General features: G+C 37.0%; 3 protein-coding genes across 6 annotated transcripts; 1 reads left to right on the forward strand and 2 right to left on the reverse strand.

The window, feature by feature from the left end:
* Positions 1–621: 621 nt before the first annotated feature.
* On the forward strand, positions 622–9,326 carry LOC111462116 (protein TIC 40, chloroplastic-like). Of its 3 annotated transcripts, none has more exons than XM_023105811.1 (14): positions 622–999; positions 1,116–1,218; positions 1,410–1,467; positions 1,585–1,602; positions 2,302–2,548; positions 3,349–3,449; positions 3,521–3,584; positions 3,941–4,019; positions 5,327–5,367; positions 6,027–6,072; positions 7,485–7,579; positions 8,159–8,262; positions 8,330–8,377; positions 8,831–9,326. In XM_023105811.1, the coding sequence occupies exons 1-14, from the start codon at positions 804–806 to the stop codon at positions 8,888–8,890; spliced, it is 1,260 nt and encodes a 419-aa protein (XP_022961579.1). In that variant the 5' UTR covers positions 622–803; the 3' UTR covers positions 8,891–9,326. The 3 variants fall into 3 exon arrangements, with proteins under 3 accessions (XP_022961579.1, XP_022961596.1, XP_022961587.1); XM_023105828.1 differs by having other exon boundaries at positions 3,530–3,584; XM_023105819.1 differs by having other exon boundaries at positions 1,119–1,218.
* Positions 9,327–10,389: 1,063 nt separating this feature from the next.
* LOC111462819 (psbQ-like protein 3, chloroplastic) lies at positions 10,390–11,244 on the reverse strand. 2 transcript variants are annotated; one of them, XM_023106586.1, is made up of 2 exons: positions 10,768–11,244; positions 10,390–10,644 (listed from the first exon to the last, which is right to left on the reverse strand). In XM_023106586.1, exons 1-2 carry the CDS (start codon positions 11,230–11,232, stop codon positions 10,594–10,596), a joined length of 516 nt encoding a protein of 171 aa, XP_022962354.1. In that variant the 5' UTR covers positions 11,233–11,244; the 3' UTR covers positions 10,390–10,593. The 2 variants fall into 2 exon arrangements, with proteins under 2 accessions (XP_022962354.1, XP_022962345.1); XM_023106577.1 differs by having other exon boundaries at positions 10,390–10,657.
* Positions 11,245–12,180: 936 nt separating this feature from the next.
* On the reverse strand, positions 12,181–26,616 carry LOC111458805 (auxin response factor 8-like). Its single transcript, XM_023101628.1, has 15 exons — positions 26,063–26,616; positions 25,908–25,969; positions 25,600–25,715; positions 25,312–25,410; positions 24,947–25,003; positions 24,708–24,863; positions 24,542–24,626; positions 22,468–22,558; positions 22,215–22,379; positions 21,993–22,115; positions 16,025–16,100; positions 15,300–15,447; positions 13,177–14,180; positions 12,910–13,100; positions 12,181–12,604 (listed from the first exon to the last, which is right to left on the reverse strand). The coding sequence occupies exons 1-15, from the start codon at positions 26,077–26,079 to the stop codon at positions 12,430–12,432; spliced, it is 2,565 nt and encodes an 854-aa protein (XP_022957396.1). The 5' UTR covers positions 26,080–26,616; the 3' UTR covers positions 12,181–12,429.
* Positions 26,617–27,970: the final 1,354 nt, after the last annotated feature.

The raw sequence follows: 27,970 nt of genomic DNA on the forward strand, positions 1-27,970 counted from the left end.
GCACCAATTTCCACTAATACTTTTAAACAAGCGAAATCTCTTGATAATAAGTTTTTATTTGGACTCCTCTCGGAAATATCTTTAAAACTATAACTACCACATATAAATCTCGAACAAATTTAAATATACAAATTTATTAACTAAAACGCATAGAGAAGTTAATGCTATTATGATTATCCATGACAATGGTCTAGAATAGCATTGATTATTAATTTTATTTGAAAAGAACATTTAATAAGTGACCAAATTGCAAGTAAGTGACTTTATTGTTAGTCATAAACTGCATAGACATGTAGACATGAATCATGACATTCAGCTATATTAGAACCTAAAATTATGGTTGTATGATCCAATCCCTTTATGTATTCAATGTGTATCACTTTCTTAGCCATAGTTCGGAATGATTCCATTTATATACTAACAATAAAATATTTCGAAATAATTTTTAAAAGTATTTTGGTTATAATATTTTAAAAAATTGTTTAAATATATTGTAAAAAAAAAAAAAAAATCATTGGTATTTTGAAATACAATAAAAAGTTTGTGGGGTATTTTTGTAAATTAGGTTTAAATTTGTAACAAAATAGGCATTTAGCATGAGCCCGCGAGGTGATGATCCAAACCAACGACTGAAATCAAGCCCAGCGGGGAGCAGTAAACTCTGCACAGAAAACTTGCACGCTCTCCACACACCCTGAACCAAGCCGAAATCTTTTCAACGATTCCAAGCCTATCTTCATCTTCTTCTTCTTCTTCCCATAATCATTCGCTGTTTATCACCCGACCAAACTGAGAACAAATCAATGGACAGACTCACTTTAGCCCTAGCATCTCCTCCCAAGTTTGTGTTTCTCGGCTGCTCTTCTACTCCTACCTTCTCCACTGCCACCAGAACCAATCAATTATGCGGAACCAGGCGCTTCGCTACGTCCTGGATTAAATCTCGTCCCAGAATTTATGCTTCTGCCGTTAATCGTCGATCCAACCAACGTATTGTCGGTAATAGTCGAATTCGTTGTATAAATTGATATTTGAAAGTAGCTTGTAGTCAGTCTTCAGTAATTCACTCGGCTTCGCATTTCGTTGTTCTCTGTTTTGTTTCTTATCGTCAAAACCAGTGGCTGAACGGTTTGCGAGTGTTTCTTCTTCGACAACCACCAATGAATCGTCTTCTGTTGGTGTTCCATCAGTTTCGGTTCCTCCCCCTTCCTCTTATGTGTAAATTTTCGTTCCCTTATCTTTCAATTGTATGTTTCTGAAGTTCATTCTACACTTTTTTCCTGAGAAGAAACAGATTTGATTGAGTAGATATGACACAAAAAACTATGTTCAGTTCCTGGCAGCTTTGTTCTGTTCTGTTTTCTTTTTATTTTATAACTCTTTAATATTCTGGTTGTCTACTTTTTTAGAGGGTCGCCTCTCTTTTGGGTGGGTGTTGGTGTTGGGCTTTCAGCATTATTTACTTGGGTGAGTGAGAACCAAATCTGTATGTCTAAACTGCATATTTTTCTTATGCGGATGTGACTAAATTTATCAAGAAGCTTTTAGCCCGAATGTTCTTTTAACAAGTTCTAAAAATTTCAGGTGGCTTCTTACTTGAAGGTGAGTTTTCTTCATCAAGGTATGGGGATATAATTGTGCCTTATGTCCTTCGGGTGCTGTCGTTCCTGCTAGAGTCGGTCTTCCATAGCTCTCTCTTAGCTTGCTCTGATATTCTTCCTAAAATGTCTATTCTCTCTGCTTGGAGCTCTACACGATATCAGTCATTGAACGTAAGAAAAATATATGCTATCATTTTGGATTTCGGTATCATGACTCTGACGTTTCTTTGTGTATTAACAAAAGATGTAGGACTTACATGGGTCTAAGAGAGCCTAGTTACAGTTGAGGGAAATTCGGGAGTCTCCTTCTCTCCTACGTGTTACTACTTATCTTTTACATAAGCATCCGTCACATCTTTCTACTACTATAGTACTACTTATATTAGTTTTCTTTCAACCCTTTCCATTCTTCCATGAATACGTTGTCTCTTCATACTCTTACCCATTGACTAAGTTCTATCATTATTTAATAAATTGATCACCACCCTTTGCACGCTTTCTTTTGTAAACAGTAATGATCGGTGGCCTATCCCAAAGTTCTGTTTCCCTTATAAAAAGATTCATGTGTTCAATGAACCTAGTACAAATTACCTATCTGTGTGTTTTTCTTGTATATAAATTACAACTTGGATCATTACTAACCTTGACCTATCTGTGTGTTTCTTTTGTTCCTATGAATTTCATTTCAATTGTGTTTTAGAAATATGCTATGCAACAAGCTTTCAAGACGATGATGTCTCAAATGAATTCTCAAAATGGCCCAATGAGTAATCCTTCACCATCCGGATCACCTTTTCCAATACCTCCAACATTTGGGACTGGCAGAGCAGTTTCTCCATCTGTTTCTGAACCTGCTCCATCAATTGATGTACCAGCAACAAAAGTTGAAGACAAACCAGTTACTACTGCCAAAATTGTGACAGAGGACAAGGAAGCAAAGAATTTTGGTACCCAAGGATTCTCCTCCAATTACATTATTTCAATATGATGGTTTTCTTGATTGATCAATTATGATTTGATTTTGATTTATGCGCTCCAAAGAGAATACTCTCTTGACTGGAGGCTCGAATGTTAGGGATAAATTGCAAGGTTTGCAGTTTTGTACTTCTGATGAGCTTAAAACTAAAAAAACTTCAGGGTTTTATTGTTTTTCTTCTTCTTGGTATTGGGGTGTGAACAATGCGTTCCATAATCTTCTGGATTAGTTTGTGAAGTGCCCTATATGGATACCTGGAACTATCGATGAATTTTTTGTATGGTTTATGCTCTTTCTTGTTCCTTTTCTAATAATTACGAACCATTCAAGTACTTAATTGCCTGTGTGGATGTATATTTGTTAGTTTTTTTAGATGTCTTTTGAGGAATTTTAGAAATTCCATTTCTGCTGTCTAAGTGCAACATTCCACCACTTTGCTTGTAGTAAGATTCTTAGATAAGTAGGTCCTTAATAACTAGAGATATGTGAAAGGAGGTTTGGCAATCTCCACCCCTTAATGTCAAGGCTTCAATTCTTTTGGAATAGGCTTCACAAAATCTAGTGTAATAGGTGACAGGTCCCATTCTCATTTCTTGATTGTACCAGCACAGTAGTATGCAATCATTGTAAATATATGCACATATATTTCGATTGCAGATGTTCCAGCCAGTCTATGTGCTTCTTCTAAGCTAACTTTATAAGATATTAATTTGAATTTTCTGACATTTCGTATCAAGACTCGGAAGGATTTATAATATCTACTTTTCACAGCTTTTGTAGACGTTGCTCCAGAAGAAATGGAGCAAAAGAGTCCGTTCAAAGAAGATACAGTGGACTCGAGTGTTCCAAAGAGTTCTCAGCCTACTGAGGAAGTAAGTTTTTTTTTGGTAGTTGTGATGGCTTGCGTTGATATGTTGATTTACTCTTTGATTTATTTATGAAGCTTCCACAGAATGGAGCTGCTTCTAAGCCGGCTTTTGATGGTTCAGAGGGATCACAATTCAGCCGTAAGTTGATAATAATCAATGATAATATTTCTTCGTTAATGTTATTCTTTTTTCCACCCTCTCCGTTTTCTCTCTGTACAAGTCTTAAATAGAAAGTAAAGCCAAATAGATGATAACTTAAAGTCCAGTCTTGAAAGATAAGAGCTTAGGAAAATCCTTGATCTACATATGGCACGACCCTTATAAAATTTAAACCATTATGTGATATTTCTGTCTCATACAAATAATTTATTTTATATTTCTTTGATCTTGTTATTTTTCTGCTGCTAGGTGCGCAATTCATGATTGAATGTATATTATCACAGTTTAGTTATCACATAAAATTTAATATAGTCTCTGACATTCTTGCCTATTAGGGAAACCTGGCTCAGTCTTATCAGTGGAAGCTGTGGAGAAAATGATGGAAGATCCGACAGTGCAGAAGATGATATATCCGTAAGCAGCTTTTACTCTTTATCTACTTCATCATTTTGGAATTTTTATGATTTGGTTTCCTCATATATATATGTATGTTTATATCAGTGAAAACTCATTGCTGTATCCGAAATAAAAATGTAAAAGTAATGTGCAGAAATAGACATTATTTCACACATTTGAATGCGAAGAACTTGCAATACATCAAGCCAATTTGGTAATAATAATCCAAGGATGGGGACTTTGATCCCTGTACGGGTTCTGTAGTTCCAAACTGTACTTGCTATATAATAGAGTTCCATAGAGGATAATATAGAGGAGTTCTTCACGATCTCTTGGAGATTTAAGCCTGATTTTCATACTGGATATTGCCCGAGCTAGCCCACTTATTTATTTATTTATTTTAATGATAGGAATTACTATTCCACCTGGAAAAATGACTACCTTCATGCACCCTTTCCTCAAGGAAATCTCATAATTTTCTCAGTAGTCCTGATGATATTTATTGACATTTTGCATAAGTAGGAATATTAGAGAGGATGAAATAAGTGTAGCTCTGCCACCTTTTGAAAAGTAAGTGCTCTTCCATCCCTTTCATCTTCTCTTTCTCACAGGTGTTGGAGTTAACAATTCCCCTCTTTTCAAACTCAGATGATATCTTTGAGAAACCCTGTTTCTAAAATTTCTCCTAGATTTTTGGAGTTTCACTGCTGAAATCATCAACTTGGGGTGTTCTTATCAACCAGCTCAAGGATAGGCTTTCTGATTTTCACCTATTTAATGTGTCTTAAGGCTCATCTTGGAAGTTTCAGCAGTAGGAGACACTCCGGGGAAATTCAAATGAAAGCTGCTTTAACTGGGTTAATGGTTTTAGTGCTGTCTATAGTTACTCTCTCATTTTCTCCAAGTCAGTGAGGATCCTAACAACTGCCTTTCCTGCCTGTTGATAAAACACCTCTTTTACCATTAGTTATTCTGAAAGAATGATGTACATGTATTTTCATGTCTTGTCATAGGGCCAGAATCAGATACAATGACTTCCTTGCACCAATTCTTTCTTTTCATTAAATTGAGGTTTTGATTAGAAGACTTTCCATTATGCATGAATGTTAATTTTGATTTCGGCCATGTCCTGGGCATTCAATGCCCTCTTATTTTCTAGGTGCATATCTTTTCTGCCTTTTGGGATCTTTTATTGCTCGTCTTATTGAATATACATGTGGCTTGTATGATCATTTTCTGAAGCAGCTTAGAGCTAAATTTGGTTCCTGAATACTTGAAATTGTGTTGATATCTGAAAGAAAGTGTACTTGTTTTTCATCTTACAGCCATTTGCCCGAGGAGATGAGAAATCCAGAAACATTTAAGTGTAAGTCTATTGATTATTACATCATCAGTCATTATGCCTTCTATTAAGCAATGAGAAAGGAGGATATAAATCAATAAGATGAAGAAAAGGGCCCATGGGCGTTTCTGATGAAGATAGAAGAAGAAACACAGAGAGGGAGGGTGGTTATGCTGGAAGTAAATAAGAAGAAAATTAATTAACCAATAAGACAAAACATACGTGTGAACAAAGTGTGAACAAAGTGGGCGCAGTGAATGCATGGAAGAAATTAACTTTACCAAGTGATTGTAACAAGATGCAAGACAAGTTTTTCAATGCTATTTTAATGTTCTAGAATAAAAATCTTAAAGGGTCGCATATTTGGTAGTATTATTCTTCAGCAGCCTCTCAGATATATAAAGGTGAGAGATACAATAAATAGCCTACACTTTTTACCCTTTTTTATTATTAACATTTAAATTCAGATTATGGATCTTATTAACAACATTGGAATTTCTAAACATTTATTTTAAACTTGATAACCTAGAATAAATTTCTCGAGTTCCTGTGATTTTCTTGGGAGCATACTTGGAACTTGGAAGATGGGTAACATATGCTTGGTTTGGAATTTTACTTGATCAGTTACTTTATTGCTTAATCTCCAACATGGCATCCCTTATTAATTGAACTATATTGAATAGGGATGATGCAAAATCCACAGTATCGTCAACAATTAGAAGAAATGCTGTAAGTACAGTTTCTTTATTCTTGTTTTTCTTCTTTAAAAAGTAATTATTTAATTCTGTTCATAGGCTTCTTATATATTATCTTAGTTTGAGAGCCATCTTTGATGTTGCTTTCTTTACTTTTGTGTGCTTGCAAACTTCTGAAACCATACCTGAGTCTTGTATTTGATTTTATTGACGTATGCAATTGCAGAACATGCTTGGTGATATTGGAATCTAAAGTTTTTCCTATTCAGCATGATTTGTAATTTAAATGCATAATGCAATTTATCCTGTGTTCCATATTATTTTAAGCTAATATTTATCTAAAGTTCATTTTTTATGCCTTGTACATCATTTCATAATTTTCAATAAAAGCTTAGTTTCTTATTAAAAAAATTATATCCAAGGTTCGTGTAAAGGGTCACTTTTATCTGGTTTCTATAGACCCTTTCATAGTCTATGTATAGCTTATTTTCTTCAGGCGGCCTTCCTATGCTCTCCATTCTCAATTCCAAGCAAGTTTTCGAACCAAACATTTGCCATTCAGTCAGTTAAAGAACTCCGATTTAATCTAAAAGTAGGAAGAGGATTTGAACTTAAAGTATGTTTGAGTTAGCTTTTAATACTTCTGTCATAACATTGACTTGTGGGTTGCGACTAAGAATAAGATTTTCTAAACTTTCGCCCCTTCTTTTGAGCTTATGTGAACTTGATGTTGATACTTCGTGGAGATAGTATTGTTTCCTCATGGTAAGTGGCTTTTGGAGTGGCCTGGTTGGAGCCATAGAGGATTATAGGAAAGGTCTTAGTAGATAGATTGAAAGTGGTCTTTAGCCATACCATAACCCATAACTCAACTCTTAAGCCTTAAGTAGGTTGTCTGAGTTATTTATTTAACAAAAAAAACCATGGTGGTCGCCTGCTTGTAATGTTAAAGTCCTATGAGTTTTTCAACATTTGAATATTGAAAGATCAAGTGACCTTAGTTACTCAGTCATTGAGAAGATATAAAAAAGTTATTTTTTTTATAATTTATAGAGTTTAATGATCTTTATTTGCGCAGTACTTAATATAGAATTTTATTTTTATTTCATATATGCCAGACATGCGAAATGGTAATCGCACTACTTCTAGTTCTAGTTTCAATGCCTTCTCATTTTATTTTTTTATCATATTTTCTTTTAGACTCCTTGGTGTGAGAGGAATGGGAGGATTTTTAATGATCGACACTCCTCCTTTGGTAGTTTTATAGATTTGCTCCTTTTTAATGCTCTCTATTCGTGTAAATGTGTAGTCCTTTTAGATTTTCAGTATTTCTTTCTCCATTACGAATTGGCGAGATTTCTTGCAGAGTTGCTAATATGTTTGAAGTATATGCTATAACACCATCTTCTAACGTGATGTTTTTTCTACTTTAATTATTAATCTCAGTAACAATATGAGTGGAGGCCCTCAATTGGACGACAGTCTCATGGATTCCTTGAAAAACTTCGATCTAAACAGCCCTGAAGTTAAGCAGCAATTTGGTCAGTCAAATCGTTCTTTTTTGCTTTTGTACATTCTGCTTGATTACTATTCTCTGGTCGGCATTTTCTATGGCACCCTATGTTTCATATATAGATGAAATGCGGATGATGTATATGATTTTCTGTGACTGATGCAATCATATAATGCCAGTCTTAAAAATATGGACCGACATTTTGTTGTTTTGTTGTTTTGTTGTCAAAATAATTGATAAGCTCAGAAGTCTGTCAACTTTGCTTCGGTTTTGGTTTTCTGATGCTAATGTTTGTTTCTCTTCTTACAGCAATGCAGAAATTGATTTAAATATACTCTTTCAATTGAATTGCAAGATTACGATTCATGCATACTCAAAATTAATAGTTTCATTTATTGTATCTATATGTTTTTGTGAGTTCATTGGTGTCTGGTTGGAAATGAAAATCAAAACGGTTTTGTTTTTAAGAATAAAAAACAGTTTTTTTCCACATATAAGAGACTGCAAAAACAAAATCATATTCTTTTCACATGTTTTTTCAATTCATTATTCATTTATAAATATTACAAATAACTGAGCCTACTCTTTCTTTCTGCAACTATGACAGATCAAATCGGGCTTACACCTGACCAAGTTATTTCAAAGATTATGGCCAATCCAGAAATCGCTATGGCATTTCAAAATCCAAGAGTTCAGGCAGCCATCATGGAAGTATGTTTTACTGAAGGTTCATACATTTTTTTGTTCAAATTTAACATTTTGATTTTACTTTTTGCAGTGTTCACAAAACCCACTGAGTATAACAAAGTATCAAAATGACAAAGAGGTACATTAAATTGATACTGTTCTTGTACTTTCATCTTTCATGCGGTTTATATAGAACTCGAACGAAGTAGAGTTATGCCGACTACATGTTGACATAAACTCAGAATTGCATTTTACTGATTCTGGTGGTGGGAGGGTTATTTTTGTAGATTGTTAATATATATTTTATATCCTTAACTTGTCATTCTCAGCTGCACTTTGCACCTTTCTAGTTTCATTGAGTTAACGAAATAAAAAACATCATCACACTACATTCTGTTCTTTCACATGTGCAGTGAATTGTCTCAATTTGTCTTTGTTGAATACCCCTCATGTAATATTTTGGGCTTATTTTTCTTATCCTTTTGGCAGATCGCATTGATCTCCATTACTTCATTTCTTTAAATATGTATCAATATGATTCACTCTAAACAAATTCTAATGTTATACCTTTTCTGTTTGGGTGCACTTGTAGGTCATGGACGTTTTCAATAAAATATCAGAACTATTCCCTGGAGTTTCTGGGTCACCATGATAATTGTAACTATTTTGGTTGATAAAGAGTACATGACAAGATAAGAATCAAATATGGAAGATTGAGCATGCTTCCTTCCCGTCCATTGTGAAATAAGTTGGAGAAGATGGTCATCTCTTCGTAATGAAGTTAGCTGAGTCGGTCTCGCCTGCTTCGATTACATGAGTTATATTGGATTTTTCGGGTGAGCTAATTCTTTTTTCCCTTTCAAAACCAAAGTTTCTTTTTCCGAGTATTACCATCTGGAGGTCATGTATTTATTAGTGGCTTTGCATTTAATCAACTTCGTAGGAACCTCTTCTTTATATAGTGGTTAGATTGATTGTAAGGGACTTTTAAGCTCATTGATATATCAAGGTAGTCAATGTAGTTTATAAGTAATTTTGGCGTATTCTTATTTCCCTTCAATTGAATCACATTATTGGAAGTATTGCTGAGTAAAAATATCACCACCCTTTATTAAGACATTAGAAGTGACATATATGTTTGATTTTCCATTTTCATCCATATATTCTTCCTGATTGATGATGGATCAACTGTCAAATATGAGCTACAATGAGGGTTGTCAGTCGGGTTGGAGCTCTTTAATTGACCAGGGAATAAAAGTTTTGATAGTTCACTTTACCTTTACCTATGCAGTCGGAGCCCGTCTTGAAGGTGGAGATTTTTTGTTTAGACAGGGAATGGAGATGGAGTGGGGGATAAATGGGCTCAAGACGGGATTATATTCTTAGTCTCTGCCTAATTCCTCACCTTTTCCCGCTCAATATAAATATATTTTCAATACATAATAAAAAAAAATTATATATATATATATATATATATATATATATATATATATATGCTTTGTCTATAGTGAGACTTTAATTGTAATATTTAAACTAAAAATTTATTGTAGATTTTTTTAATTGGTAAAGACGGTGGTAATATTAAAATTAATTATGTTAATAGTACATGAAATGAAATAAGTGACGAGAATGAGAATAAGGAGGACTTTTCTGTTTAGAAATTATGTTAATAGTACATGAAATGAAATAAGTGACGAGGATGAGAATAAGGAGGACTTTTCTGTCTCCCTTTAAACTAAATTCACTCATACTAACTAACGTCTACAATCTTTTCTTACTAGAGTTTTTATTTCAACATGCAGCACTTTGAATCAAACATGGAATGGAATCAATTTTTTTTTAGATATCAAAATGAATTTCTAAAGTAGCCTGAAGCTCCAAAACTTTGGTTTGGTTAAAAACAGTTGCATAGGTTTGAGACCAGGAAGCTAAGGGAAAAAGCTCCACAACTTCTTCTCCACACGTGTTTTGTTATCTTATTTTTCTTTGGATAATTTGAAAACGAACCCAATTAAAATGGTGATTTGTATAACTAGTATATTAATTTGGATGAAATTGCTCGTACTAATTTTCCTTTTTCTGCAAAGAACAATCTCCAGGATATGCACGTTTGAATGTGACGATTGTGATATCTATTTGATGATAACACTATTGAGATCCAAACTTCGGCACTAAATTGTATGCAATGCACGTTCATCATTGTATTCTACATGTTATTTCCAATACTTTGTGTTTATATGTCAAGTTATAAGATCGAAAAACAAAAGATTGGAAAGAGTATTACGATCATTGGCTGGAGAATCGAGAACCTTCGTTTATCTTTCTAAATTCTGGATAAAATGTCAGAAATGGCCATCACAATGTTATCGTAGCACTGCCGAACTCGTTCCGCATCTTTATCTCTCGCTGCATAATCCATCTGCAAATCGTCAAAATTGAAGAACAGGAGTTGAATTGAAGAACAGAAGAGTTGAATTGAAGAAGATCATTAAGGCATTGTCAAGCTTCAAACGATCAAATCAAACTTACTCGAGTAACATTGTTGAAGAGAAGAGAATAGAGTTTCCTGAGAGGAGGTCGCTCGGCAGGCGGTTTATATTCAATTATAGTGTACAGATCCTGTTTCAGCAGCGGCGAACTGGTTCTCAACTGCTTCTGCGCTTCCTTCCAAGACTCCGATTCAATTAAACCTCTCACCTGCAAAACCGCTTCCGCATGGCCTCTGATTCCGCTCTCCGCCTCCTCGAAGCTCTGCTCCGGCGCTATCAATTTCAGATCCAAAGCATTCGCTATTCTCACAGGCGTCGAGGCTACAGACGACGACGCCATTAAAGCTATCAATCCCAGCCCTAATCTTCTGCTTATGCTTCTGCAATTGCTACAACGCTTGGCTGTGATGCTGAACAATTGGGAGGAGTTTATAGGAGGAGAAGAAGAAGAGAAATGGATACGATTACTGAGGTTCGAGACTGAGATTGGGCTTAATTCCGCCATTGAAGTACAGAGTGAGGCTTCATCCTGATCTCTGTCTATTTATAGAAACGAGAAGCTCGGAATGTGCCACGTCAGCAAGAGAGAATTTTATCAGATTTATTTATTTAAAATCTTATGTAATTATTATTATGTTACGGTAAAAACAAATAAAAGCTTAATTTCAAATAGTTATCATTAATCAAATCACATTAACGTCCTATATGGACTTTCCTGGTAGATACATCACAGTCGACTAATTTGATCATATCTCAACAGTTTAATATATATTTTTGATCAAATTTTGAACACAACGTGTGAGTGTAAAGTTTCTAACTTCAGATCATTCTTTTAAAATTATAAAATCATAATTAGTCGAGTAAAATTTAGATTGATTCTCAATACAATACTATAACCATGATCCAAGAACCATGTTTGTTTGGTTGTTTCTCCTTCTCCTCGTCAGCGGTGAATACAGGGAGGCTTCTAGGGAATACAAACCCTAGCACAACAAGCACTCCTTTTAACGTCTTCATGTCCCTCCTGTGTGACAACAAGGGTCCCATCATATGCACAAGCAACTCTAGTGAAGAGCAAACCTTGAGCTAAACTAAAAGCACGAAGCCTAGCACAACAAGCACTTCTTTTTACATCTTCATGTCCCTCCGGTGTTGCGACAAGGGTCCCATCATATGCACAAGCAACTGCAGTAAGGAGCAAACCTTGAGATAAACCGCTAGAAGCAGGCAAGAAAAAGACCCCCTAAATAGATTATCAAAGAAAAAAGCCCCGCTCCCATTGAAGGAAAAAGATTAACATTTGGCACGTTAGGGGTATCATGCCACTTTGGTAAGTGGATAATCCTAATGGTAGAAAAAACTCCCTCCCATTTGATAACCTATGAAGAAAAGAACATGTGAGACGATAAATCAGATTCGAGACAACATAACTAAAGGAACAAATGGAGCAAGATGATCAAAATGAACAGCTCGAGACGTTCAACGTGTAATATTTCTTATCCAAGTAAACGACGTGCGTGTATTTTAACCGGTCTTTGAAAATGATAGTTGTTTGAGAGTATTTATAAGCAAAGGAATTATGAATACAAAGAGTTTACACACACTGATCTAATTTGAAGGCATTCATTCAACTGCATATCTAGTTTGATTCCAAGTTCCAAAGTAAACGTCTTCCAAACGCTCGTACAGTTCCCCTAATAGCTCAGTATTCCAACGAACCAACAGACGGTAGCCCCGAAACATTTTCGGCTTCGTTGCCACCACTGGTTAGTCGCTGACCATCGATAGGGTTGAAGGACTCGATTACCTGTTCCCTTAGTTCCTGAACGTCTTGAGGAGAAAGTATCTTGATATACCAAACATTATTGACAAACGCCCTGCAACATATAAGAACAGTACATGCAGAATTAGCAGACAGGAATTTTGGACAGGATACGAAATTCTTCGTCTCAGAAGTCGATACCAGTTGAGAAAACCATGTGCAGTTCGGTTACTGTTAAAGAGAAGTTTTGAAGAAATTTAGGACACGAAACGACGAGCTTTTGCTTTTCAGTATTAAACGAAAACAATTCGGAACGATGGTACCATTTCCATTCTAAGCATAAGTCTATAAAGGGGATGCATGGAGTGAATATACTGTTGAGCTCAGGCTATTTAAAAGGAAAGGCGTCCGAGTACTTACTCCCAAGGGTCGTCTCCAAGGAGAAGTGCATCGTTCTCCCTGTCGACAAATACAAGCTGCCAGCCTGATCTACGAGGGTCTTCCAACTGTCCCTCTATGCCAAACATCTGAGCCAGCTCCTCTCGCAGCTCCTGATAGCTACTGAACCGGGAGATGTCTAGCGAACGTCCAATGGACCCGGTTTTGTAAACCTGCAAGAAAAGGATTTATAAGCCAGCACACAACTAAGATAACAGAATTCACCACGTGCATTTGCCCAGTTCAAACCTTCACAAATGTCTGAGTTGGATTCGACGGATCAACTTGCCCCGAGTTGTGCAATAACTCGGAAGAGCCTTGAACACAATTGTACAAAGAGTTCTGAAATCCAGAATCTCCCAGTGGCATTGAGGTTGAATCAGGAGCAATTGATGGAGAAGCATAAGTGGGCACATTAGAGGGAAGCAGAAGCCCAGATGAATCAATATTAACACCAAAAAGTGTAGGACTTGGAGAATCTGAATTACAATTTCCCAGCTCCAAAATCGAGTCTCTACCAGAAAATGGAAAGGACATCGAGTTTGGGTGAGCGTCAACCGGTGAGTGAGCGTTCTTAGAAACAGGAGATTGTTGAGGTAACTGCTCGGTTAAGATCGATTGCCCGCTTCTATAAATATTGGAAAGATTTCCAGTCCCTTCAGCACATGATGAAGCAATTATGTTTCTTCTAGAGGAAATGGATTCTGGGTAATTTGAATTCGAATCCATAAGGTTTGATCTGGGAAACGTGGGCGATGGCACATTTGAATGCCCGCCCTGATGAAATTGATTGCTTTGAACCTGAACGGTATCGTGATACGTATGCTGTTGCTGGTTCGGCAGATCCTCGGGTTGATTTTGTAGCGTTTGCTGAAGAATATGTTGGGGTAGGTTTTCTGCCATAACTTGGGTTGGTGCTTGCAGGATGTTCTGAGGCATAGATTGTTGAACCAATTGCTGTTGTTGCAGCTGCAACAGAGAATTATGGAGGCCTGCCTGTTGAGCGTACTGGAACGGCTGTTGAAGATGCATAATTTGCTGTCTCAGCATATCGACACCTCCAAGGTTCGGCATTCCAGCAGCCAACATGGCTTGATACTGTTGGTTATGATCATTTCCAAACATGGAAGAATCAAGTCTCTGCTGCAACCAGGGCAGTGAACCCGCGGATTGCAAATTCAACGAGTGTAGAGCTTGTTCCCCGACTCCTCCCCGTAGCCACATTAAGCCATTCGATGCATCATCTCTGTTATCTGTAAGGAAATAGACCATTACAAAACGTCGTGACCCGTGAGCATAAGCAATCCCTGGTAAATGACAAAACAGGGTGCCAAAATTTCCTACAACAAGCCATAAAAAAATGGAATGATAGAAGATACACAGGAGCACGAGGAATGCATTAACAAAATATCGATATGCTGATATGGAAGAAATAATCCATCAAAAACAAGAATCCAATAACAAAATAGAGATACATTTTGAAATCTGGAACCAGAAAGAAGCACAGGTAATAGCATCAATGTGAGTTCCCACCTCGGTTGGGAGGAGAACAAAACATTTTTTATAAGGGTGTGGAAACCTCTCCCTAGTAGACACATTTTAAAAACCTTAAGGGAAGTCCGAAAGGGAAACTCAAAGAGAACAATATCTGCTAGCGGTGGGCTTGGGCTGTTACAGATGGCATCAGAGCTAGACACGGTAGGGTGTGGAAACCTCTCCCTAGCAGACACATTTTAAAAACCTTAAGGGAAGTCCAAAAGTGAAATCTCAAAGAGGACAATATCTGCTAGCAATATACTTAGACAGTTACAAGTGGTATTAGAGCTAGACACCAGGCAATATACCAGTGAGGAGGCTGAGCCCCAAAGGGGGTGGACACGAGGCAGTGTGCTAGTAAGGCGCTGGGCCCTGAAGGGGATGGATTGGGGGGTCCCACATCGATTGAAGAAGGGAATTTGTGCTAGCCAGGACGCGGGGCCTCGGGGGAGTGAGATTGTGAGATCCCACATCGGTTGGGGAGGAGAACAAAGCATTCATTATGAGGGTGTAGAAACCTCTCCTTAGCAGATGCACGTTTTAAAAACCTTGAAGGGAAGCCCGAAAGGAAAAGCCCAAAGAGGAAAATATCTGCTAGTAGTAAGCTTGGGCTCGGGAATTTTTTAAAAAGCTGCCAGCAAACGTAATCCAAAAGGAACGTGCGGTCCCAATCATGTTAACTCCCCTTCTTTATCCTCACACTTCTGCACAGACTCCAACCAGTAATCCAAAATCAATTCATTTGATACCTAAAGTAAATATTTTTATCCACTTAAATTTTCCATCTCAAGAACATGCATTACAAAGCATCAAAATCCAAAATACAAAACGAATACCATGAACAGACGAGACTCCAGGATGCCATGGACGTTTCAATCGAAGCGGAAAAAGGGAAGGGTACATCGGAAATGTAGTTAACGGCTCAATTTCCCACAACGATACCCTTGGCTGCCTCTCCCCAGCTGTTGACTCATCCCACCCGACCTGCAAAAGGACATAGTAACACAAATAAAGGCCAATGGTCAAGGTACTGAAAGGAACAAATTCTCTCCATTGCTATCTAATGTTATGGTTTACGGAATAACAAATTAATAATTCACAAAACCTTCATAGTAGAAAAGCTGACACTGAACTGCTGAAGTTTTAGAACAAAATCATTTGAGCACCCTAAACGACGAATGTCAAACCGACAATCTTTTCCGTATACCAAAAAATACTACTAAACTTTAAATATATTTGAAGTGCATTAAAGCATATAACACCGTTGGAGTTGGGTTTTCAGACCACTGTTCGTATAACCATAGACCTTTTCTGTACTGAAACTACTGTAAGAGAGTTTAACTCATATTTAAACAACCAAAAGATGAGGATTGTACTCTAATTTTGAGCGACCGAAAAGAACACGAGTTACTAAATCAGCCGTACAGTAGAGAAAATAGTCATTCCTACTTGAGGCGAAAATCTTAGCATATCGTACTACATTAAGTAGAGAGAAAGATAATGTGATAGCAAATGGAGCAAGTGTTTTTGTGGAACTGTTGTAGAAATAAAGCTGAAACACCTTGACAGAACGCCAATGAGAATTCGACCAACGAACAGGATCGAGATCACTTATTCCAGTTATAGTACCCATGTACCTGACAATTCAACTATCCACATATTAGCATGCAGAAACATGCATATGCCCGAAATAAAAGGTAGAATTTGAACCTCGACACTGTCGAAGAATGCAATAAAAGTAACAATCTATATTTCATATTAAGTCTTTGTCTAATACTTTTGCTATATCTCTACATAGTCACAGATTATATCTCTACATAGTCACTAAAGCCAAAAGAGAAAATTTTCTTTAGAAAAAAGCTCAAAGAGAAACATAAAATCTAATAAGGGACCGAACATCACTCGATGATCTCTCAAGCCCTCTAATTATTTCTCTCCTCCCAAAGCTCCCACGAGATGATACTCTAACTTGCCACGAAAACTTTTGTTTCGAGCAAAAGGGGGAATTTAGAAGGAAATCCTTGATCGTCTTTCTGCAACCCCTCTAGCTAGCCAAATCGAGACCGGACTTTCAGATAACAAATTCCAAACAGCGTAATCTACATCGCAACTTAAGCAGCCCCCAACAATGAATGGAACACCAAGGCCCCACTAAGTTCACATTTCTCCACCCTATCTAAGGTGTTACTATTTCGTGGAGGATCTGCCAAGCAAAAAACATAACCTTTTTGTGAATTTTCATCTTCCACGATGAAGTGAAGTCAAAATCACTCGAAGGAGAGCGATTGACTAGGTAAGAAAAAAGGATCTAAACGAAAAGCCAACAATCAGACTAGGACTCCAACATGAACATATCACCTCGCCCGAGTACAATGAAACTCCCCCAGAAAAGAAGGTTGACAACTTCCCAAGCTTTCTTATCAAACAAAAAAAGCTTTGGAAACCCAACATAAACAAATGAGAGGGCCCAAGCTGAGGCAAAACATGAAAAGAAAGGGTATTTAGCAGTACCTTTCTGGTCTAGACCTTTCGTTTCCCGTTTTGGTAGGAAAAAGAACTGCACATAAAAAATGGCATATACAAGTAGGGGAAAAACACCTCAACCAAGGATTGCAATTTGCAAAGAACGCCTCATATTGTTCAAACCTCCCGCCATGTACATCGGGACAATTATTTCCTTGGTGGTGACCTCAAATTTGGGTGCTTTTTATAAGTTTTTTCCTTTTTTCTTTTTGCATATGTAACTACGAATACTTAATTTTCTATAGAAAAAACTGTCCAGAAAGTGATGCATGCAACCAGCACACTATTTTTCTAGTTAAACAATAAAAATAATATCAATGCCATAACATTTGCACTACTTGACAGAAATTCAAAGGAATCTAGCCATAAAGTATAATGCACTCATCATACACTGTCAGTTCGTTATTGATTAGCCATTCAGCTTCATTAAAAATAAAATGAGAAAAATAACATCTAAAACCAATGGTCACTGAAGACGGAAGCTTGTACAAAAAGCAAGATATGCACCCTACCCCAGGTCTGAAACCACTGTTCACATCCGTTCCTTCTCTTTTTCAGTAATATTTTCGGCAAGCAATAAGTGAAGTTCACGTACATTAGATGTGAGAAAACAGAGAGGGAACTGAGAACTAGGAACAAGTTAACTGATTGTAACACAGGCAGTCAGTGATGTGCTATCTGGAGTGTTGGCCTTGTATAAGTCTACAAAAAAAGTGGGTAAAAGTTGTTAGATGCCATGAGATACAAGGGGTGGGGATAAAGAAAGAAGGATGGGCAGATATAGGAAGTCAGTTCCCTTAGTTTCAGGAGGAGGAGGTAGAAAAGCTAAGTGCAGCAATCTACCAAACGTAACCCAGAGCGGTATGAGGGAGTGAAATAGAAATACGTGCATCCAACCCCATTTGAACAGCCGACTTTTTTAACCTTTTCTGTTTTTACCTTTTCCTAATAATTAGTTTGGAAGGTTACTTAGTTGGGGGAGAGACCCGTGTGCATTGTTTCTTTTATCTTTATATTTATCATTTTCCTGATAAGAGGTTGCATTCGGGGGCCTCTATTTTGCCCTCTTTTGATAACTCCTGGTCACTATCCTCGGGGTTTCGTCATCCTCTCACTGACGAAGGGGCAATTACAATTGTTGATCTCGTTACTATCTTTTTTGATCAGATGTTCCATCATGGAAGAAGGGATTCTAGGTTTTGGGTTCCCAAACCCCTGAGTCTCCCTGTAGCTCATTTTTCCATCTCTCTAGCATCCCTTCTCCCACCCAAGGAGCTTCTACGATCTCCTCTCTTTGGAAGGTTAAAAAATCTTACAAAAGTGAAACTATTTGCCAGGCAAGTAGTGCATGAGGGATTGAACACAAAGGAACATTTCTCAAGATTTCATCTTTCATGTTGCGGTCACAATGGTGAGTTATGACCATCTTTTGTAGGATTATTTGCTCGCTTTCACCATCGTAGATACTTTTCAAAACCATTGAGGTGGATATAACTCGTAACAGAGAGTGTTATTCAAGCAGAGAGTGTTGTTCCATGATTGAGGAGAAAATCCTCCTTTAAGTGACAAAGGGAAAGGTTTATAGAAAGCTTTGACTTGAGGAATAAAGAATCTTATGAAGGTTCAAGAGGATGAGTGAAGAGCTTTGGGAGTCCGTTAGATTAACTCGTCTTTCTTTTCGACTAGGATTCATTCTAGTAATTGAATTTTTGGGTTTTTTCTGTTGTTAGCTCGCTTTTTTAATGTTCATTTCTTTGCATGAAAGCATTTCTTCTTGTTAAAAAAGGGCATTGGGACAAAAGAGAAATATTTGTATAGTTCAAGTTTCAAATATCTATACAATTTCTATCACAGAAATCACTTCAATTCACTAAATGTGACCCCTTCCCCATCCTTGACCCCCCTCCCCACAAAAAGTTCCTCCTGATCTTCTTAGATCTCACCTTCCCGAAACCTAAAATTATGGAAAAAAGAGAAAAGAAAAGAAAAAGGAATATGTGAGATCCCACGTTGGTCGGAGAAGGGAACGAAGCATTACTAATAAAAATGTGGGCACGTTTTAAAACCTTGAAGGGAAGCCCAGAAGGGAAAGCTCAAAGAGGACAATATTTGTTAGCACTGGGCTTGGGCTGTTACAAATAGTATCATACCTAGACACTGGACAGTGTGTCATCGAAGACGTTGGGCCTCCAAGGGGGTGGATTGTGAGATCTCACATCGGTTGGAGAGGGAAACTAAGCATTCCTTATAAGAGTGTGGAAACCTCTCTCTAGTAGACGCGTTTCAAAACTGTGAGGCTAACGACAATACGTAACGAGCCAAAGCAGACAATATCTACTAATAGTGGGCGTGGGCCGTAAAAGAATACCACTCAAGCCAAACTTTACCTCTTGTAGAGGTGTAGTAGCCTTTCTAGCAAGATGAAAGTCATCTTTGAACCTTTTCCACCATCATATCCAACAAGTTTCCAGAATTACCAAGCTAAACCCTTGGAAAAAAAACACCAATTCTTATACATGTCACAATCCAATTCTCATCTTTCTACACCGAGGAGAAGCTGGCTTCTTGGATTGATGCGAAAAGTCAACCATAGTTCATGTTAATCCTTTGGTTCCTAAAACAGAGGGAAAAGCATTCTCTTCTATAGTTTGGTACACAATTGACCTACAATAATATTTCCAACTTCAAGAACCTTCGAAAAACTGATTTTGGATACCTCGAGAATCTATGGTGCACTCAATAAATTTCTTCAAAACTACGCCATTGCAGTGCAATTCATCTCAATTACCTAATAATAATCGTGTTCCTGCCACAATGTTGAAAGACATCGATATATTTCGTGACAGTTATTCTCTCTTGCTTCATGGCTTCGGTCATTATAAGTCATTATCTTGATTTAATTTCATAAATTTGAGCAACATCTCGAGCCTTGAATAAGTGCAGTGCATGAAGTCCCATATGGCTAGTGCACTATGTAAAAACATAGATGTATCACTAATGGATGGCTCCATAGAACTCCAGAGCCATGACATTATCATGGAATCTTCCTCATCCCATGTAATAAACCTAGGATCTGGCTTCCCTGATTTTGTTCCAATGAGGTGTCGAAGTTTTCCCCTTCACTTAAGGTAAGCACACATTTTTTAGAGCATTTGAGGATTTTTTTCCCGTTGATTCGGTATAACAATCAAATCGGTTGCAGATCACCTTTCATTTGAACCGTGGGAACTTCCTCTATTGGCGATGAGAATTTTGATTCTTCCGACATGATAGAGTAGCAAAGAAGAAACTAGTGAGTCTTAGCACAGAATCTCGAGGATCAAAGCAAAGAAAGTTGCTATCCAAGTGGCCCAAGTGATTCTTAGTCTAGGATTATGATTAAAGCTCGATCGTTTTGTCTGGACTAACGCTTTTGTCCAAGTGGGCTAAGTGGGATTGAAGCACGTGATTGGAATGGGCCTTAAATGGGGAAATTGTTTGGAAGCAGGTGGGTTAAGAGCAGCTGTCAATGGGCTGGATCTCAGAACCTTGCGAATCCTGGAAATCGTGAAGGTTTATCCAAAATTACGGCTACTAGAAGTCCGAGAATTCTTTTGCAAATCGGCAACAGATCAGAGTGAAACTTAGTTATGATGGACGAACCAGCCGGATGACACCACAAAATGATCTTGCTTTTCCTCATTCCAAAGTTTTTCATCACTGAATTTCCAAACCATTCTTGTGGCCAATGCTTTAATCAAAATAAGGATTTACGAAGACGACATACCTGTCCTTTCGAGCAACAAACCTAGAGGTTGCTCCATATACATCTCTTCTAGAAGGTCACCATGAAAAAAGTCATTTTTAATATCAAGCTCATGCAAGGGTCAGTGATGAATAGATGCAAATTAAACGAATAACCTAACAAAAGCCAATTTAGTAGCCAGAGAAAAAGTATCAGAATAGTCAACTCCATAAGTTCGTGTGCAGCCTTTAACACTAAAAGGAGCTTTCAACCAGGCTACAGATCCACCTGCATCGACTTTGATTGCGCCAACAATACGCTTCTTTTCTATTGGAAGATAAACTAAGTCACAAGGTATAGTTGTAATCTAAGGTAGTCATCTCCTCCAACAAGGCAACCAAGATGAAACAAAACCTCATGAACAGTCTTAGAACAAATATAGACTACAGAGACCTAACGAAAGAACAGGAAGAAGAGGGCAAAAGGTTATATCAAACAAAAGAGGAAATAGGATAAGTGTACTGATGTTTACCTTTACAAAGAGCAATAGGAAGATCGAAAAAGTGTCTGGCATAGGTCATATAATTAAAGGAGCTGGTTGTCTAGGATAAATCTGAGTGATAGGTAGGAGCGTAAAAACGGGTACAGATTGAGGTGGGAGGTGGATCATTAGAAGGCTCTCACAAGAAGAGAGTAACGTAAATAATAAAATCTTCTTTTTTATGCTCGACGAGACTCTTACTCAAAGGTGGAGAAAATAAAGAAGAATCTTCAAAGAAGTGGCATCAAGAGAGAAAAAATATCGATCGAGACTAGAACTATAACACTGATACCCTTTTTGAACATGAGAATAACCTTGGAACATATATTTTAAAGACTTTGGATCTAGTTTAGTGGGTCGACAGCGAACAAAGCAAGTACAACTAAATATATTGGTTGTAAGAGAAAATGAAGGTTGTTTGAGACGAAGTACGATACGATACGGTACCTCCTTGCAAACCGAGGAGGGCATGCAATTTTTTAAGAATTAAGGTGTCGATACACCAACCTAAAGATACACGGAATATGCATCTGGAAGATTAAGGCTTGATAGGGATTCAATGTTCACTTAAATAAGAACTAACATTGTGAGAGAAGTAATTTTTAGCATTATCACTCGTTAGAACTTGAAGAGAACCACTAAATCGAGTTTGAATTTCAACATGGAAGTGCTGAAGAGGGAAGTATACAAGAATGTTCTTAAATCAAACGGATTATAATAAACTATTTAAACTTATCATACCTTCGAACGCTCGACTCTTCAGTCTCAAAAAGCATCCGAAAACGCATCCCTACTGAAACACGGGTATGAAATACAGCTTTAACATATTTTGTCAGAGGGATGACAAACTCTGATGGGCTAGCCCTGTAATCATTTTTTACAGAAGAAAACGTTTTAAGAAGGGTCAAAAATTAAATTATAAAAAAGCTATAACAGTAGTAAAATAAAAGAATATTTCAAAACCTGGGGTTGTAGAAAACTGTGAAACAGCTATTGGTTGCGGCAGCATGAGCAGCAGCCGCAAGGAGTCCAATGTGCATGCTATCACTTGATAAAACAGAGGAGGGCATCACAGTTTGTGGTCTTGTGGCACGGCGTATACCCAAAAGAAGCTGATTTTTTTCGTTCCTAGATAAGTGATTCAGGGTGTTCAAATTATGAACTCTGAAATAGGACACATAGAATGAAAACGCAAGGCGGAAAATGGAGTAGTTACCATATAAAAAGTACAGAATCCCCAGCAACCAATCTTTTGGCACTAACAAACACACTCCAACCAGTTGTAAGAAGATGTCGTTTTGGCTGTCCTGTGACAACAAAGATAATAAGCCATGTCAGCTGCTGATGTAGTTTACAGTTCCCGAATCGATTTTTAAGTTGAAAAACAGACTTTCCATGAGAAATGATAGTGCAATATAAGAAACCCCAAGCAACCTTTACAAAAGGCAAGCAATCAGAATATGAGAACATCTTTCCCCGTCTATCTTTTATCTCGATTGTTTTTGGGATAAAACCACAAATATTTTACTCAAAATCGATACGAGCTTTTGAACAATCTAGTAAATTAACGGTTTGGGAAGAAACGTTAACAAGGCCTCCAAAGGGCTCTCCAATGGCTTCAAAAGTGCTTCTTTTCCAGTATGACAAAGGTAATTTTTTTAAAGAAATCCATTCTTCATAACCTTCAATGAACTCCAGATGAAAATGCTCGTCATAACATCAATTTTCAACTTCAAATATAATTCTCCAAAAAGCCCTCATTTACCTTCAAATTTTTTTTAAGGAATTATTCAACAAATTTCAACAAAGCCTTATCAGTCATGAATGGATTGATTAAAATCCTAGAGAGAGAACAGTCTTCTAGAGCTTTTTGAATTTCCTACCAAGACTTATGAACAAACAGCCCGAAAACCACAAAAATTTCATTAAAATTCAAATTCATCACTTCTTAAGCTTTTATTACCCAAAAAGATGATCTAGCAAAAGTCCTTTCAAAATTCTTGTATGCTTTTGTGAGATTCCACATTGGTTGGAGAGAGGAACGAATCATTCCTTATAAGGGTGTGGAAATCTCTCCCTAATAGACGCGTTTTAAAACCTACAAGAGAAGCCCAAAGAGGACAACAGTTTCTAGAGGTGGACTTGGGTTGTTACAAATGGTATCAGAGCTATGCACCAGGCAGTGTGCTAGCGAAGACGCTGGCCCCCCAAGGGGGATGGATTGTGAGATCCCACATCGGTTGGAAAGGAGAACGAAGCATTCCTTATAAGGGTGTGGAAACCTCTCCCTAACAGACGCGTTTTAAAACCTTCAGGGAAAGTCTAGAAAGAAAGCTTAAAGAGGACGATAACGGTGCTTGGGCTGTTCCAGCTTTCCTCATTTCTTTAGAAAATCCCTTAACCTTTCCCATAAGACAAGGCAACTTTTTTGTCCAGACTGATAGGAACTCGTAACATCTTCCTACCACCGGAAGGAGGCCAAACCACACAATTAAAGCACCAACCATGGAAGGATCTATATTAAACGAAATGTACCAGAAGCACCTCTGTCCTATTTAAAGAAGTGTGAATACATTGGATATTGCAAAATTTCTGCCAAATAGCACTCAAACCATTGAAGAAGGTGGACGACAAAGGTATCACTTCCTTGTTTTTCATATATTCAACAAAAAAAAAAAAAAAAAAAAATCTTTGTTCAGACCAATTACAGAAATAAATATTACGAACACAACTCCTAATCTCCATGACGCTAAAGATGCACCAAATAAAACTCGAAGTAATAGACTCAGACAAAAGAAACTAACCAGAATACTGGTTGACAAAAACAGAAGGTGAGCATACATACATAACCTCCTAACTAATAATGTTACGCTTGAACTCAAAAACCAAAGATATGAAATGGCGAATGGAGGCTTCACGTTGAAAGAGTTGGTGAGAGCATTTTCAGGGCCAGGGGGTCCTTCGTATGTTTCTACCCGTTATGTAATTCAATGTTTATACTCTAATACGAACCAACCTCTCTTGGAAGTGAATTTTATTTGCAAAACAAAGTGTCTTACGTTTGAAGAACTTGATATCACGATTACTTCGAAGAAAAAGCAAAAATGATAGATTAATAAGTTCCTTGACAGCTTCATTTCAAATGCCAACTAAAACTGAATGCTTAGTGCACACTACAAATAAATTGGTTGAACTAAGATCAAAGAAAAGGTAGAAGATAACTTAAAAACCTTCAACAGAGAAACTTTGGCACTTATTTCCACAAATGGACAGAACATAAGGGGACTTGCCTCGAAAAATATGCCTAAACTTCCATTCAACATCATGAAGATCCCGTGCAATCAGCTCTTGTGCCGGTGGCTGCTGTGAGAAGTCCTGCAGGGCCATACCAAAGAAAGATGGGAAAAGTCATCCATCATATCCAACAGAATCATATAACAGAATATATGTACGTACCAGTGGAGGAAAAACTTTCTCAGCCGCACGACGAGGTACAGAGAATCCTCCATGAGTGCTCGTATCACTTGCAGTCAACGTCTTGCAAAAGTAATTTGTTGGCTGTCTACTTGGAATCCCCAATTCCATAGGTAGAAATGTATCCTTTTGCTCTTGCTGTATGTATGAAGAATTTGAGCAAAGGAATTAACAAATGAAGCAAGAACTGAAAGAGAAATACAGTTGTAAAGATATTTTACTGCAGTCAGCGGCTGTAATGTCATTTGAGCGTATACTTCATCCGTTTCCACATCTGCCTGAAATGTCACACATACAAACAAATCCTGTTTTAGAGTTCTCGCACCTTAGATTAATCTAATTTCATCATTAATGGTTAATGAGTGATTAATTGTGAGATCCCACGTCAGTTGGATAGAAGAACGAATGGAAACCTCTCCCTAACCAAACGCGTTTTAAAAATCTTGAGGGGAAGTCCAAAGAGGTCAATATCTGCTAGCGGTGGGCTTGAGCCGTTACATTAATGGAAGATTTACGCATTAAAAACATTAATTGTGAAAGGAAAAGGCTAAATACACTCAAATTACATGAAATATAGAGAACCCACATGCATCGTAACGTTGTGAAGTTGACATATCAACTGGGGAGGCAGGTTCGGGTAATTCGGGATATGCCCATCAACTTCTTTGTTGGTTGTGGCAGCAACCTACAAACACACAAGAAATCAACAGAAAAGTCCTTTCAAATTTCATTTCCTCCACAAGCTTATCCAATGACAACTAACTAAACTACTGCACTAAGTTGCATATCAAATGGGGAGCCGCAATAATGGAAATTTTCATTTTCGAACTAAAAAGAAAAAGGAAAAAAGAACAAAAAAAAAAAAACATGGAACCTGTTCGCTGTGCCCCTGAGGGAAGTAGACAACCCGAGTCCCAGAAGTTGGGAGGGACACAAGGGGCCCCGCGCATGCATGCCATAGCTCTGAATTCAAGCATTTCTTTTCCCCTCCTATAATCATCATCATTATTACAACGCCATAATTAAAGCTCAGCACAGCAGTGATCAAAATTAATGGCGGGAGATGAGGGAACCATAGCATTTAATAAAGGGGAGAGAAAAACAAGAAGCACATAATAATAACTCAAAAACAGGATTTGAAGCGTCCCAAATTGAAAGAAAACAGGGAAAATCATATCATACCTTCGTGATCCTGCTGACCAAACCCTGATGTTGAAAGCTTCATATCAAGCTTTACCCAATCACTAAAAAAGGTCTCAAAACACAAAAAAATCAAAAACAAAAAAGAATAGTAAAACCCTAATGGACAGGACAAGAACCCTGCCGGAAACTCATACCTCTCAATCGATAACATTAAGAAGATTCTTCCGCTGCCTAAACCCAACGCAATCGCTCACAACCCCACCACGCTCTCCCATCTCCCCGGCCCCAAATCAAACCAACCCAATATCCATCGCTCTCCAAAACACAGAATCGTTAAGGGTTTAAGCAGAAAACCCCCCCCCCCCAAAAAATCCCCAATAAAACTCGAAGCAAACAAATTCAAACCTCGATCAATCGACCCATAAAAAGGCAATCCATACAAGATCCCCACGACAGAAAAACGATCAAGTGGGGAAACTGAGAAATAAGTGAAAAATTAGCACAAAAAAAAGGTCACCCACTGACAAACAAGTGTAGAGTAAGGCGGTAGTAGCTGAATCGGGACTGACTGAGAATGTCAGTGAGTACAAATACACAGAGAGAAAGAGTAAAAGAGAAGAAGTGGGTTCTTCATTGGAGCTAAGCTTGTTCCAAAAACTGAAAGATGAGAGAGAAAGAAAGGGAGAGGAGAGAGAAAGCACGGTCAAGGCAAAGCAGAGTCTGTGTTTACTGTAATGTCAAGAAGAGTGAGAAAAAGAGAAAATCTAAAACCAAAAAAAAATAAAGAGAGAAATGGAGTCCAGGAGATACTAATTTACAACGAAGCAATCTAAGCCCTTCATCTATCCGTACCTTTTAATCCTCACCGTTCATTCTCCCTTTGATTTGACAGCAGGCATGTGCCACCATCCTCCAGTGGTCCTTGTCAGAAAGTACGGATTATGTTAAATAATCACATTTTTTCCTTTTTTTTTTCTTTTTTTTCTTTTTCTTTTTCTTTTTCTTTTTTTTTTTAGTTTCCTGTTTCCTAAAATATCTTTGGTTTTATTTTAGTTTTTAGAAATATGCAAAATTTCAAAATTTGTGATCTTTTAAAAATGTATCATTTTTTATTTTTATTTTGGTTGAATTTTATTAAATAATGTACTCATTAATTATAAATTTTTTAAATTAGGTTCATTTTCGTTATATTCATTATTCTGTTCCTTTATTTAAATTTTTATTTTTAATAATGAGTAATTTGTGATTGGCAGTTCCATTTTAATATATATTTCGAAATTTTATATTCTAAATAATTAAATATGATTTTTAAGGGTGGATAGAAAATAAATAATTATAAATTAAATAAAATTATGATGGTATCCTAAAGAAAAATATATATTTTAAAATTAATAATAAATTTAGTAGTTCAGTTCAACCCATTCTAGTTCTAACCGATGATTAAATTTTTTAAACACATCTTAAATTAGCTACGTGGTTGAGCAAAAATTTGACTATAATATAGATCGGACTAAAGGTGAAAGTGCATTTGTCGAGACCATTTTTAATTGTTAGTTATTTTCAAGCATAATATAAAAATATTTCATGTTTTTATTTATATTTCAGGTAAGATAACTCGTGACAGCCGGGTTAATCATAAACTCAGTAAAATCAGAACTAACAACAATATATTAGAAATATAAACTGTGTAATTCAAGTAGATGATAGATAACTAACTTTCCACACACGTATTGGTCATAGTACTACTTAAGAACAAGACTTTTGAGGTTTCAAGGCGAAAAGCATGCTTTAAAAAAAGTAAAACGTGTTCGAGGTACCAATAAATGACATGCATGTAAAACATATCAAATCAATGTTAAAACTTCTATTCAAAAAGTTCGTTATGTTCATCGGCTCTCTCGTTCCTAATAAACTAGGAGTTGTGCTGAGATAAATATGTTCGAACCAAAAGATTGAAATAAAAATATTACAATTATGAAGTAACTCAATAATTATCTCTCTACCCGTGTTATAGGCTTTTGAAAAAGGATGAGTATTAAAAATATTCAGTATGAGTAGATATACATACGTAAATAGGACAAGAACAAGCAAATTCAATTAGC

Source organism: Cucurbita moschata, unplaced genomic scaffold (genome assembly GCF_002738365.1).
Source record: "Cucurbita moschata cultivar Rifu unplaced genomic scaffold, Cmos_1.0 Cmo_Scf00002, whole genome shotgun sequence".
Classification (NCBI taxonomy): Eukaryota; Viridiplantae; Streptophyta; class Magnoliopsida; order Cucurbitales; family Cucurbitaceae; genus Cucurbita; species Cucurbita moschata.

What these genes read in the sequence shown, in the direction of transcription:
- LOC111462819 (XM_023106577.1), bottom strand. Translation starts at nt 11,232, where the DNA reads ATGGCGGAATTAAGCCCAATCTCAGTCTCGAACCTCAGTAATCGTATC. An exon ending in TCTTCAACAATGTTACTCGA is followed by an intron (nt 10,658 to 10,767) that starts GTAAGTTTGATT and finishes GACGATTTGCAG; the next exon opens with ATGGATTATGCAGCGAGAGA.
- LOC111462116 (XM_023105811.1), top strand. Translation starts at nt 804, where the DNA reads ATGGACAGACTCACTTTAGCCCTAGCATCTCCTCCCAAGTTTGTGTTT. An exon ending in AAATCCAGAAACATTTAAGT is followed by an intron (nt 5,368 to 6,026) that starts GTAAGTCTATTG and finishes TATATTGAATAG; the next exon opens with GGATGATGCAAAATCCACAG. An exon ending in CAACAATTAGAAGAAATGCT is followed by an intron (nt 6,073 to 7,484) that starts GTAAGTACAGTT and finishes TATTAATCTCAG; the next exon opens with TAACAATATGAGTGGAGGCC.
- LOC111458805 (XM_023101628.1), bottom strand. An exon ending in AGAAAGTTTTTCCTCCACTG is followed by an intron (nt 24,627 to 24,707) that starts GTACGTACATAT and finishes ATGGCCCTGCAG; the next exon opens with GACTTCTCACAGCAGCCACC. An exon ending in CTTGGAGACGACCCTTGGGA is followed by an intron (nt 12,605 to 12,909) that starts GTAAGTACTCGG and finishes TATATGTTGCAG; the next exon opens with GGCGTTTGTCAATAATGTTT.